The sequence below is a fragment of the Ovis aries genome, chromosome 12, assembly GCF_016772045.2.
Source record: "Ovis aries strain OAR_USU_Benz2616 breed Rambouillet chromosome 12, ARS-UI_Ramb_v3.0, whole genome shotgun sequence".
Lineage (NCBI taxonomy): Eukaryota > Metazoa > Chordata > Mammalia > Artiodactyla > Bovidae > Ovis > Ovis aries.
Window position 1 is genome coordinate 40,814,733 of NC_056065.1, and position 14,169 is coordinate 40,828,901.

Here is a 14,169-nt window from a genome sequence, read left to right on the forward strand (position 1 = left end):
CCTCCTTCAAGGGCTCTTTCCAACCCAGGGATTGAACCCGGGTCTCTGGCATTGCAGGCAGATTCTTTACTGTCTGAGCCACCAGGGAAGTGCAACTGTCTCTGCCTCCCCATAAAAGAGGAATAAAATTGACCTTTCTAAAGGAAACTGGTCCAGAGGGCATATTGCCAGATGGTAACTGTAATGTGAACATAGCCCCAACCTAGAGGCAGCCAGAGTTGAAGTGTTGAATTCCAGCTCTGGCACTTTCCAGCTGTGTGACAGTGGGTTGGTAGCTTAACCTCTCTGAGCCTCAATTCATAAAACTGAGTGCTGATACTCAGCCAATTTTTATCTTTCAGTTATCACTATGAAGCCCTTATGTAAAGAATGTAGAGTCTTGGGTAATCTCTAAAGCTCATACAATGCTGCATATGATGAATATCATTTGCTGAACAGGAAATATGCCCAGCACCACACCAAGCTCTTTACCTGTCTTACTGGTGAAGCTCACAACCATCTTGAATGTGTGTGTTAGTCACTCAGTCACGTCTGACTCTTTGCGACCTCATGGACTATAGCCCACCAAGCTCCTCTGTCCATGGAATTCTCCAGGCAAGAGTACTGGAGTGGGTAGCCATTCCTTCTCTAGGGCAATCTTCCCAATCTAGGGACTGAAGCTGGGTCTCCCACATTGCAAGCAGATTCTTTACCATCTAAGCCACTTGGAAAATAATGATTATGCCCATTTTGCAGATTAGGAAACTGAAGCTGAAAGCCCTTGAGAGCTTTCCCAGAGGCCAAAGAGTGGGGAACTGCCTTGGGCTGGAGGCTGAAGGCTGATGGGCCCATCCCCTCTGCTGTATCAGCAGCCAGGGTAATGAAATAAGACAGAGGCAAGTGCTGGAGGGCTAGGGAGGAAAGGGTGGGCCTCATGCTAAGATGACCCATGCCCCACACCAAAACACAAATGCCTCTAGCCTCCCCAGGGTCTTTTGGTTTGGTTTTTCCTCTCCTGGAAGACACCCAGAGAAAGGGGAACCTGGACAGACTTCTTACCTCCCCCCCACCCTCCCCCCGTGGTGACATCAGCCGAGGGTGCACGGCTGCTGCGATGTTAACCGGGAATGTGGTCTCAGCTCTCTGTTCCTTCTGAGAAAACACATCCAATTGCTTCCTGGCTACCAGCTACTGCTGCCTCCTTCCCCGGCTTCCCTCTGAAGTAGGTCAAAACAACCTGTGAGGCCCCTCGTTTGCCTTTCATGCCCATGGCTGAGATAATACCAGGATGTTTATTGTTCTAATAGGAGGAAAACAGAAAGAAATGCAGACGGTGTTCTTAACCATATTTGTGATAAAATCTAAGGGCTTTACAATGGCCCACCAGGCCCTCCAGGATCTGGCCCGGTTGGCTGCCCCGTTACCTCCCTTTCCTCTCTGCCCTGATCACTAAGCTTCTACCAGGGAGAGTGCTTCCTGAACCCTGGGGCCAGGATTCCCACCTCAGGACCTTGGCACTTGCCATCCCCCATCTGCCTCTTTGGGATATTTGCAGGTCACATTCAGGTAGAACTTAAAAGGCACCTCCTCCAAGAAGCCCTTCCAGACCACCTGGCTAGAGGTGGCCATGCCCTCCGGACTTTCTGCCAGTCCCCAGATTAGGGGTTAGGGTTAGGTACCACAGAGCATGATCTGACTCAAGAATGACTTTGTTCACTGACCTGGTTTTGGGATCCCAGAGGGGTAGGGTGCAAGAGCCCAAGGTGGGCTCAGCCAGCTTCTCCCTAAGGTCAAAGGAGCTTCCCCTGAAGCTTTCAATATGCTCGCTTCGGCTTCCAGTCAAGGGTGCGTGTTCAGTCATGCCCTACTCTTTGTGACCCCATGGACTGCAGCCTGACAGGCTCCTCTGTCAATGGGATTCTCCAGGCAAGAATACTGGAGTGGGTTGTGATTTCCTACTCCAGGGGATCTTCCTGACCCAGGGATCAAACCTGTATCTCTTTCACCTCCTGCATTGGCAGGCAGGTTCCTTACCACTGAGTCACCTGGGAAGCCCAGTCAAGGGTATTGACACATTATAGCTTTTCTCTCAGGCCCTGACTGTGAATCCCTTCCCCCACTCATCCTGGCCCCAGCACCTCCTACTTTGCACTTCCCCCACTGCTACGTGTTAGAGGACAGGGAGGGTCAAGGAAGGGGTGCAGGAGAGAAGGCACCCAAGGAACTTTGGCCAGAGCCACCTCTCATCTCTGCATAGATTATTATTTAAAATCAGGTACCAGTGACCACGGACAGAAAGGCCGCCTAAGACATCTTCTTTAAGCTCTTGTGGCTGGAGCGATCCTCTGGAGATTCAGTCCCTTATTCTGTCTTAGGGACTGACCCTGGCCTTAGAGATTCTAAGAACCTTATAGTAGCTTGCAACCTATAGGACCGCCTTGGGAAACAACGGATTTTCTTTGATGCAATAGTTTCCGCAATACACATCACTTACTGTCACTCCGTGACTACAACTGTTCAAGAAGAGGGGTGAGCACGTGTGGGCCGACTCCTCAGAGCCTGGGAATTGCAATTCTAGGCAGCAGGGGCCTTGTCCATCTGCCCACCTGGACATTGGAATGACCAGAAGTGAAGGCGGGGTCCCTCATTGCTGGGCAGGCAGGGCAGGGAAACGCTCTCTGGCTCCGGATGGACCACATGACAGGCAGCGGCTGGTTCAGTGGCCCGGCTGATTGTGAGATGTGGGTGTGGGCTGGAGTCCTGGAGGTGGGGTGGGCGAGGTCACCTTCCTCCAGCCCCCAGGGGAAACGGGGGTTCTGGCTGGCTGCCTGTGGTGGAGAGGAGGCCCCAGACTGCCCCTGAGTGTGACAAGCTGTGAAATAAAATTCATCTTTTATGGCAAGGCAAGAGAAGTTTAAACATAAGAATTCTTCTCTGCCATTTGCCTTCCCCTCTCCTCCCGCTGTTTCAGCCAGGTTAAATCCAGACTGCACCATAGTCGGCCACCGCCATTTTGGACTCCTTTTCCCTATTCTAACTACCTAATGCCCCACGCCCGAGGAGCAGTGGTTGCGCAGGCGCAGGAGGGCCAAGAGGAGCTACTCCATGTTCAAGGTCAGGAGGGGCGGCAGTGAGGAGATACCCCTCGCCCAAGCTAAGAGAAACCCAAGTAAGACGGTATGTATTGCAAGAGGGCATCAGACGGCAGACACACTGAAGCCATAATCACAGAAAACTAGTCAATCTAATCACACTAGGACCACAGCCTTGTCTAACTCAATGAAACTAAGCCATGCCATGTGGGGCCACCCAAGACAGGAGGGTCATGGTGGAGAGGCCTGACAGAATGTGGTCCACTGGAGAAGGGAATGGCAAACCACTTTGGTATTCTTGCCTTGAGAGAACCTCATGAACGGTATGAAAAGGCGAAATGATAGGATACTGAAAGAGGAACTCCCCAGGTCGGTAGGTGCCCAATATGCTACTGGAGATCAGTGGAGAAATAACTCCAGAAAGAATGAAGGGATGGAGCCAAAGCAAAAACAATATTCAGTTGTGGATGTGACTGGTAATAGAAGCAAGGTCCAATGCTGTAAAGAGCAATATTGCATAGGAACCTGGAATGTTAGGTGCATGAATCAAGGCAAATTGGAAGTGGTCAAACAGGAGATGGCAAGAGTGAATGTAGACATTCTAGGAATCAGCGAACTAAATAGACTGGAATGGGTGAATTTAACTTAGATGACCATTGTATCTACTACTGCGGGCAGGAATCCCTTAGAAGAAATGGAGTAGCCATCATGGTCAACAAGAATCTGAAATGCAGTACTTGGATGCAGTCTCAAAAATGACAGAATGATCTCTGTTCGTTTCCAAGGCAAACCATTCAATATCACAGTAATCCAAGTCTATGCCCCAACCAGTAATGCTGAAGAAGCTGAAGTTGAACGGTTCTATGAAGACCTACAAGACCTTTTAGAACCTACACCCCAAAAAGATGTCCTTTTCATTATAGGGGACTGGAATGCTAAAGTAGGAAGTCAATAAACACCTGGAGTAATAGGCAAATTTGGCCTTGGAATGTGGAATAAAGCAGGGCAAAGGCTAATAGAGTTTTGCCAAGAGAACACACTGGTTATAGCAAACACTCTCTTCCAACAACACAAGAGAACACTCTACACATGGACATCACCAGATGGTCAACACCAAAATCAGATTGATTATATTCTTTGCAGCCAAAGATGGAGAAGCTCTATACAGTCAGCAAAAACAAGACTGGGAGCTGACTGTGGCTCAGATCATGAACTCCTTATTGCCAAATTCAGACTGAAATTGAAGAAAGTAGGGAAAACCACTATACCATTCAGGTATGACCTAAATCAAATTCCTTATGATTATACAGTGGACGTGAGAAATAGATTTAAGGGACTAGATCTGATAGATAGAGTGCTGATGAACTATGGACTGAGGTTCGTGACATTGTACAGGAGACAGGGATCAAGACCATCCCCATGGAAAAGAAGTGCAAAAAAGCAAAATGGCTGTCTGGGGAGGCCTTACAAATAGCTGTGAAAAGAGAAGTGAAAGGCAAAGGAGAAAAGGAAAGATATAAGCATCTGAATGCAGAGTTCCAAAGAATAGCAAGAAGAGATAAGAAAGACTTCTTCAGCGATCAATGCAAAGACATAGAGGAAAACAACAGAATGGGAAAGACTAGAGATCTCTTCAAGAAAATTAGAGATACCAAGGGAACATTTCATGCAAAGATGGGCTCAATAAAGGACAGAAATGGTATGGACCTAACAGAAGCAGAAGATATTAAGAAGAGGTGGCAAGAATACACAGGAATTGTACAAAAAAGATCTTCACGACCCAGATAATCACAATGGTGTGATCACTCACCTAGAGCCAGACATCCTGGAATGTGAAGTCAAGTGGGCCTTAGAAAGCATCACTACGAACAAAGCTAGTGGAGGTGATGGAATTCCAGTTGAGCTATTTCAAATCCTGAAAGATGATGCTGTGAAAGTGATGCACTCAATATGCCAGCAAATTTGGGAAATTCAGCAGTGGCCGCAGGACTGGAAAAGGTCAGTTTTCATTCCAATCCCAAAGAAAGGCAATGCCAAAGAATGCTCAAACTACCTCACAATTGCATTCATCTCACACGCTAGTAAAGTAATGCTCAAAATTCTCCAAGCCAGGCTTCAGCAGTACCTGAACCGTGAACTTCCAGATGTTCAAGCTGGTTTTAGAAAAGGCAGAGGAACCAGAGATCAAATTGCCAGCATCCGCTGGATCATGGGAAAAGCAAGAGTTCCAGAAAAACATCTATTTCTGCTTTATTGACGATGCCAAAGCCTTTGACTGTGTGGATCACAATAAACTGTGGAAAATTCAAGAGATGGGAATACCAGACCACCTGATCTGCCTCTTGAGAAACCTATATGCAGGTCAGGAAGCAACGGTTAGAACTGGACATGGAACAACAGACTGGTTCCAAACAGGGAAAGGAGTATGCCAAGGCTGTATATTGTCACCCTGCTTATTTAACTTCTATGCAGAGTACATCATGAGAAACGCTGGGCTGGAAGAAGTACAAGCTAGAATCAAGATTTCCAGGAGAAATATCAGTAGCCTCAGATATGCAGATAACACCACCTTTATGGCAGAAAGTGAAGAGGAACTAAAAAGCCTCTTGATGAAAGTGAAAGAGGAGAGTGAAAAAGTTGGCTTAAAATTCAACATTCAGAAAACTAAGATCATGGCATCAGGTCTCATCACTTCATGTCAAATAGATGGGGAAACAGTGGAAACAGAGTCAGACTTTATTTTTTTGGGCTCCAAAATCACTGCAGATGGTGACTGCAGCCATGAAATTAAAAGACGCTTACTCCTTGGAAGAAAAGTTATGACCATCCTAGATAGTATATTCAAAAGCAGAGACATTAATTTGCCAACAAAGGTCCATCTAGTCAAGGCTATGGTTTTTCCTGCGGTCACGTATGGATGTGAGAGTTGGACTGTGAAGAAAGCTGAGCGCCAAAGAATTGATGCTTTTGAACTGTGGTGTTGGAGAAGACTCTTGAGAGTCCCATGGACTGCAAGGAGATCCAACCAGTCCATTCTAAAGGAGATCACTCCTGGGTGTTCTTGCAAGGAGATCCAACCAGTCCATTCTGAAGGAGATCAGTCCTGGGTGTTCTTTGGAAGGAATGATGCTAAAGCTGAAACTCCAGTACTTTGGCCACCTCATGCGAAGAGTTGACTCATTGGAAAAGACTCTGATGCTGGGAGGGATTGGGGGCAGGAGGAGAAGGGGACGACAGAGGATGAGATGGCTGGATGGCATCACCGACTCGATGGACGTGAGTTTGAGCGAACTCCGGGAGATGGTGATGGACAGGGAGGCCTGGCATGCTGCAATTCATGGGGTCACAAAGAGTTGGACATGACTGAGCGACTGAACTGAACTGCACTGAACTGAACTCCTCCCACTGCACTGTGTATCTGTATTATGCATCAAACCAGACTTCTATAAGCAGGAACACCGACTCAACCCATCACGTACTCATAGCATCAACAAGACAATTCCTTAAAACACGGCATTCCTTCTTGGTCTTGTAAGGGGTCACATGACCCACGATGGCACTTAGATCTGGATGATGTAAACCAGTCAATAATATGTCATTTAATGTACAGCCTTCTGTCTCAAAAAAACTTAAACTGTGTCTTGACTTCTAATGGGTGGAATAGTCCTCAGAGCTTCTGAGATGCTCTTTCCAGGTTATAATCCTAACATTTGGCTCAAATAAAGTCTTCCAATTCTTTCCTAGATAGATGAATTTTTTGTTGACACCAGGGAGGCAGACTGACCTTCCCAGCTCTGACTCTAAGCCCAAGGCTTACATTTACTCCTGGTCCTCTCTGGGTTCCCCAAGGCTGGGGCATTCATGCTGCTACTAAGTGACTCCCTTTCCCAAGTTGGGGTGCTGCTGGGCTCAGCCCAGAGGGAAGAAGGATCGTGAGGAAACCATGCATCTCTCCTACCCAAAAGGAACCTTGAGACCTGAGGGCTTTATCCTGAATATCCTCAAAGGCTGGGCCTTGGGCCGACCAGGGAGTGGGCGTTACACAAGGAAGAGTCGGCCTCCATCCACAGGGAACAACCTCCAGCAGTGGGCATGGCTGTCCCAGCAGACAGGAGGCTCCTTGTCCCCAGAGCCTGACGGCCTAGGTGTCTGGAGGCAGAGATAAAGGGGGAACCCCTGTCCTAACTGGAGAGAGATTGCTCAGACCCTTCTGCTCAGACATACTCAAATCTCAGGGAGAATTTCCTGAGCCTTGCGATTGCTTTCTAAGGGAACTTATGAATTTTTAAAGGATCAAAGTTTTGTGACAGGCCTTCCAGCGAGGGAGCCTGTCATTCCATGAACCATATGTCAATATCCTCAAGTCATGGCTGCAGAGCCCTTGGGGGTGGGGGGGGTGGGGAAAGTGGCAGGAGGTTGCAGAGCACCCATACTGTCCTTGCAAAGGGCATTTTGTCAGCTGTCCAGCCCATGTAAACATCAGGTTCTGATGTAAACTCACAGCGTCCAACGTCTCTCCAACTTTCCCCAAAACATCTGAGTGGTTTCAGAAACTACCCTTGTGATGCCTGACCCAGCCTCAACTTCCTCCAGAGACTGAGTGGGCTGGTGAGTAAACAGCAGCTTTCCCCGGCCTGCCTGCCAGCGGGTAATTCCAACAGCCTCCTAGCTGCCTGGACTGTGCGTCCCGGGGCCATGGCAGACTTAGCATCTGCCCATACTCCTTTTCCAAGGCTGCTTGCTTACTGACTTGAGTCTGAGAGCCCCAAGGAGAGCAGGACACCGCAGCCCCAAGTCAGGCCACTCCATCTTTACTGTGAAACGCAAAACTCCTGAAGTCCAGATTGAACCACAAAATGTTCTTTGTTTTCCGGCAGAATGGGAGAGACCAGGGAGCTTTTTGACATCCACAGGGGCACACGCACCCAAATTGCCTTTTGGGCTTCCCAGGTGGCTCAGGGGTAAAGAATCCACATCCTAAGGCAGGAGCTGCAGGAGATGAGGGTTCAGTCCCTGGGTGGGGAAGATCCCCTGGAGGAGGAAATGGCAACGGACCCCAGTAGTCTTGCCCGGAGAATCCCATAGACAGAGGAGCCTGGTAGGGTCACACCTTGTGGAGTCCATGGGATTGCAAAGACTTGGACACGACTGAGCACAATCACCCAGGCTCTATCATGGGCGCTGAGTGGCTGGAGCCAGAGGCTGAGCCTGGGACCATCAGGATCTGTGTACCTGGCAGATCTGGGAAGGATGCATCTTCGTGACCCAGGACAGGGTACATGGTGCCCACAGAGCAGGCAAGAACCCAAGAAGGGCCCACAGTTCCCCTTCTCCATTTAGCAAGGAAGCCGCCTGGGTGAAGCAGAGCAGGCCCTTCTCCAGGCAGCAGCTGGGTGGGCAGGGCCTCCGTCTGGGCAAGGGCACCATGGCTGCTGAGAATCTTCAGGTAGCTGGGTCCCGGGTGCCTCTTACTTCGGGAAGAGTGACATGCCCTGGGCCCTGGGCCCACTGTGGAACAGGCTGTAGAACACAGACAGCCTGGCAAGACTAGGAGGGTCCCAGTGGCCCAGGCAGGGCTGGAGGCCAGACTGGGGACTCACGTCCGCAGAGTGCAGCGCTGTGGCTGCGGCCAAGACGAGGCAGGCAGACAACACCCTATTTCTTGACTTCCCTTCTGATTCAGGAGAAGCAAACAGAGGCATTGGCCCCATGCCCACAGGGCCACTCACAGTAAGCAGGGGTGGCTCGCACAGCAGTGAGGCCTGGAGGGCATCACTCCTGAGGCCAGGGTGATGGAGAAAGCAGGGTCTGGGGGGATGTGCCTCGTGGCCTCAGCTTCTGCTTGGTATGTGTGTTTGACACCCAGGACTCTGGGGCATCTTCTTGGCAGCAGCAGAAAGCACGGGGTCCAGGCCCTCCTGGTCATCCAGATCCAGCCCCTTGTCTGTCTCTGCCTCACAGGCTCGGGCTCCCCAAGGTCTGGGTCGGGAGGCAGCTGGGTAGGGATACAAGCATAGCACAGCGAGACCTCCCGTGTTGACAGGCTGGGTTCACCACTGGATGCTGGAACCTCAGTTCAGGCCAGACGAGCCTCTGCCACTGGTGTGGTGCCACCAGTGCCACCGTGGCCTTCCAGAGGCATCCAGTTGCCCTCTCAGTGCCAGTCCAGCCCTCATTTCTCAGAGACAGTCGTGGGCAAGGGGTCCTCCTTCCCTTCCTCCTCCACTGAGAACATAACGTCCCCACAGCTGCCCAGCGGTGGCTCTGTCTCCTGCTCTGGGTAGTGGGAGGCATAGTCCGTCTCCAGCTCCTCCTCGAGCTCAGGCCTGGCTGGCCCCATTGGGCCTTGGCCCTCAGGCACCTCGGCCTTCACGGTCCCCACAATCACGGTGTCGGCTTTCATGATGTAGATGTTCTCTGCAAGGCAAAAGGGTGGGGGAGGTGAGGAGACCAGGGCCCCAGCTGTACAGAAGCCAGGAGGCAGAGGAGGGTCCCCATCCCAGCTCTGCCACTCCTGCTGTGTGGCCTCAGGGAGAACGCACAGCCTCTCTGATCCACAATAAACCCCGCTGACTTCACAGGCGTCCTGGGCTTCAAAGGAGATAAAATAGCTAGCAGTTGCCTGCTGAGGGGTTAAAGACTGGAGGTGCTCCTGATTTTCTTGACATTTCTGCAGGGATGGGGCAGGAGAGGAGAGGACAGGGTTAGGAGAGAAAGCAAGAAGTGGGGAGAAATCAGGGAACAACGATGTTGATATCAAGAGCACCACTGAACACTGGCAGAGCTTAGCCTTGCTGGATGCCGCCTTGGATGTTTTCCACACATTAGCTTCCGAATCTTTACATCACTTCCACAAGGTAGATGGCCTATTGTTATACGATCCCCATTTACAGATTGAGCTCAGGGATGTTAAATGACCTGCCCAAGGTCACCAGGTAGTCTGTAGAAATCCCCAAAGAAACTCCACCCTGCCCAGCTTCCCTTTCAGCACCTATTCACGTGCCTAAAGCAGAAATCTGGGGGTTGCGGGGGCGGGAGGAGGGGAAGCGGGCGGCGGCAACATGTCCTGGTTTTCCTGAGATGATACTAGTTTTCAAAGTTCTGCGTCCCAGGAACCTCTTCAGTCCAGCCTAACCCAGACCACATCCTACAGAAACCTCAACCCTGTTAATAATTGCCAAGAGCCTGAGATCTGGACAGCTTTGCAGGGGCTGGTATATCTTGGTGTTTATTGCTTATTGCTGTGTGCCTGCCTTGCAAACAGGAGGGCTGCCTGTGTGAACTGCATGGATGAATAACCAGCCCAGCCTGTTAGCAGCATTACCCGCGCCCCTTCCTCAACTGACCTCCTGCTTCCAGGGCTTTGGCGTCTCAGGGGAGCTAAGTAAGCTGCCAAAGAAGCTGGGAAGTAGGGAGCCTGGCTTTCACCCAGATCAGCTGACTGCAAACTCCAGTAGCCTCAGATTCTGATGGCCTTGAGCTCAGGGCAGGGTGTCAGCCCCTCAGCCCTAGAACTCTCTCTGGAGTCTGAATGGGGAAGCTATCAAGAGGGAACTTGAGAGCTAGGGTGGGGTTCAGGATGCCTGCCTTGTTGGGGAACCCAGTTACACCCCTCTGCTTCAGGAGCCTCCCAGAGATTCTTGGGGCCCCTGCACCCTCAACCCCATTGCATAATCCAGTTTTTCTGTTTTGGTCTTTGATACCTCTAGGAGAGAGAGAAGGTTACAAGAATGAAACAAGCTGTAGGCTGGGAGCACCCTACCCCCCAAAAGAGAGAGCATGGCCTCAAGTCACACACCCTCCACTAAAGCCTGCAGAAGCTGACCAGAAGCGCTGGCAAAAGATAGAAGCCAGTGATGGTGAGGTGAGGGAGAACACAGAAGAGACCAGGCAGGACCAGAGATGAGCGAGACAGACAGAGAGGAGGAGGGGTGTGAATGAAGCGGGCTGTGCTGGTCCAGGTAGAAGCAGCCAAAGCTGCGGGGCCAGGCTGCCACCCACTCACGTTCCTCGGGTCCTGATTCCCTGGGCTCTGTCCACTGCCACAGGGCTGCCCGCTCCCCAGCTGGGAGGGAGAGGGTCTTCCAGAAGCTGCTTGGATTTCCTGTCCCATTCAGGGCTCCAGCATCCAAGGAAGTTGTCTTGGTTGGGGGTGGTGGGGTGGTGGTGGTGAAGGTGAAGGGACAGGGTTCCCTGTGCCTGGTGCCCAGGGGTAGAGGGGTAACCAGAGTGTGGTCCCCTTGGGAACTGGACCAGGGGGTACTCCTCTAGGAAGATGTCAGAAGAACAGAGGACTCACCATCTCTTGAATGTTCCAGGAAGACCTCCTCCAAGCTTACAGACCAGGCTTATAGACCAGGCTGCCCATGCCCCAGCCCTGCTGGGAGCCTGGTACCTCCCTTTACCCACCCCTGCCAAACACTCCCAGAGCCCCAGCCCTGTGGTTCCAGGCACTGTGCTCAGCAAGGACTCAAACATTCAATCTAGGACTTCTTAGGAAATTTGCAGGAGAATGTCTTCAGCACTATTTCCCAAAGTACATCCTTTTCCAATAAAACTTGCTGCTGCTGCTAAGTCGCTTCAGTCGTGTCCAACTCTGTGCGACCCCATAGACGGCAGCCCACCAGGCTCCCCCGTCCCTGGGATTCTCAAGGCAAGAACACTGGAGTGGGTTGCCATTTCCTTCTCCAATGCATGAAAGTGAAAAGTGAAAGTGAAGCCGCTCAGTCATGTCCGACCCTCAGCGACCCCATGGACTGCAGCCTTCCAGGCTCCTCCACCCATGGGATTTTCCAGGCAAGAGTACTGGAGTGGGGTGCCATCGCCTTCTCCAAATAAAACTTGCTGAAAGCTGCAATTCCAAAAGTTTCAGTTTGGTGCTAATGGTTCTGCCCTCAAGAGTTCCATCCACCCACCCCTGCTACAGAAATATGTAGGATGATCACAAATGCCTCTTCGGAATGATCTCAGTGATGGTTAACCCTCCAGAGAAGACAGAGATGGAGCCCATTAAGACCCTGCCTCTTGGGGAGCTTAAAGCCAGGTGGGGTGGGGAGGAAGCTGCAAACACAGTCACACTGCTGGGAGCTGAGGACACAAGGTGGAGAGGCCTGGGTTCTGGGGGTACCCAGAGGGTGTCTCCTAGACAGGAGAGTGGAGAGGGCGGGGAAGGCTTGAGGAGGAGACAAATACGCTAGGTCCTGGGACATCAGGAATTTATTCAAGACTTCCCCTGGTGGTCCAGCAATTAAGACTCCTCACTTACCCTGCAAAGGGCATGGGTTCGATCCCTGATTGGGGAACTAAGATCCCACAGGCTAAGTGGTGCAGCCAAAAAAGAAAAGGCTTGACTAGATTCAAGGAGGTGGAGTTGACTATTTCAGGTGAGGAAGAAGCTCCCATGGAGAGGCTCAGATGTGAGAGAGGGCTCCAAAAATTAGAAAACTGCCTCTGAGAAGGGGGAGCAGACCTGCGGGGTTGGGAGGCAGGCGAGCCTGGTGGGGAGGAGAAGCAGCAACCTGGAATTCCCACTGCAGGGAGCAAGGGACTCCCTGGAAGGCTTCAAGCAGGGGTATAATATGGGCAAGTATCCATTTTGGTAGAAGTGCTCTTGATGTACCAGGATGAGGGGAGGAGGAGGAAGGAGACTTGAGAGCAGAAGGTTCGCCTTGGCTGGAGGGAGGCTGCAGTTCCGGGCACCAGAGGAAATTACCTCTTCCTCCTGAACTGATGTTTCTCCAATTGTAAAATGGAGGGACTGACTCGATCCTCAGAAGGAGAGGTGACCAGCGCACATCTGACATCTCCCTCCTGACATCTCCCTCCACCTGTCTTAGGGGCCCTGTGTTGGGAGCTGGATGGTGCTTACTTCCCCTCTAATAAGAGCAGGCACCAGGCAGAGGGAGCCCCGCACCCACCAGGCCAATGTTGCGAGCATCGTTTCACAAATTCTCACAATGGCCCTGGGAAGTCAGAACTATTGACTACTCTTAGTTTGGTGGTGGTGGTTTAGTCGCTAAGTCACACCTGAATCTTGCAGCCCCATGGGCTGTAGCCCGCCAGGCTCCTCTCCTTTACAGAAATTTAAATTGGGATGTAGATACCCCAGCTGCTGCTGCTGCTAAGTCACTTCAGTCGTGTCCGACTCTGTGCGACCCCATAGACGGCAGCCCACCAGGCTCCCCCATCCCTGGGATTCTCCAGGTAGATACCCCTGAGAATGGTTTCACTCCTTCATGAAAAGCATCTCATACTTATAAAACCCGGTGGGGGAGGCCCTGCCTCTTCCTTGCTGCGCTTTCCATCCTCAGGGTCTCTGGTCCCTCATTAGGGGCTCAGGGTCCATCTCCCACTGGCCCCTGAACACTCCAGGATCCCCCAAACAGGCTGACTCACCAATCCTGTTGTTGGTATGCTCCATGGTCCCTCGGGGCTCAGGTAGGTCTGTGGGGGACGGGGGGCTGCTGACTGGGTTGGCCTCCAGCAGCCGCAGGCTCTCCAGGCAGGTCTCCACAGCCGGGCGACTCAGTAAGCCCTGCTCCTCATTGCCTGGGTCTGCCACTGATACACTTTTGGTCAGCTGCAGTGGGCAGAGGAAATGGTGCTGGGGCAGGATACCCCAACCTCCCCCAGTCTCTGCACTGGGGAACGCATTTCTCCATCTCCATAGACCCCAGCGAGTCTCCCTCTCTGTTTTAAAGCCACCATGCGCTCACCTTGGGCTTCTCAGCATGGATGACCTGACGTTCCTACATATGGGACCCTGTGAAGGCACGTCGTTTTTAACGGGCACTAAATAAGGATAGTGGAGCATCGCATACAATGCTTACCATGTGTGGCCCTCAACATGTGCTAATCCTTAACAACCACTCTGCGTGAATGCATGCTAAGTTGCTTCAGTCATGTCTGACTCTGTGACCCTAAGGACTGTAGCCCGCCAGGCTCTTCTATCCATAGGATTCTCCAGGCAAGAATACTGGAATGAGTTGCCAAGCCCTCCTCCAGGGGATCTTCCTGACCTAGGGATGGAACCCGAGTCTTTTATGTCTCCTGCATTGACAGGTGGTTCTTTACCACTATGGATTTCCTTGGTGGCTCA

At 51.4% G+C, this 14,169-nt stretch overlaps 1 protein-coding gene across 1 annotated transcript in view; it reads right to left on the minus strand.

Annotated features, from left to right (window-relative positions):
- Positions 1-5,791: 5,791 nt before the first annotated feature.
- Positions 5,792-14,169, minus strand: part of TNFRSF8 (TNF receptor superfamily member 8) — a 73,911-nt gene continuing 65,533 nt past the window's right edge. The window contains exons 14-15 of the mRNA XM_027976068.3: positions 13,467-13,650; positions 5,792-9,488 (exon numbers count right to left, since the gene is read on the minus strand). Of these exons, the coding sequence (XP_027831869.2) occupies positions 9,244-9,488; positions 13,467-13,650 (429 nt within the window). The 3' untranslated portion in view covers positions 5,792-9,243. The remainder of the gene's footprint in view (positions 9,489-13,466; positions 13,651-14,169) is intronic.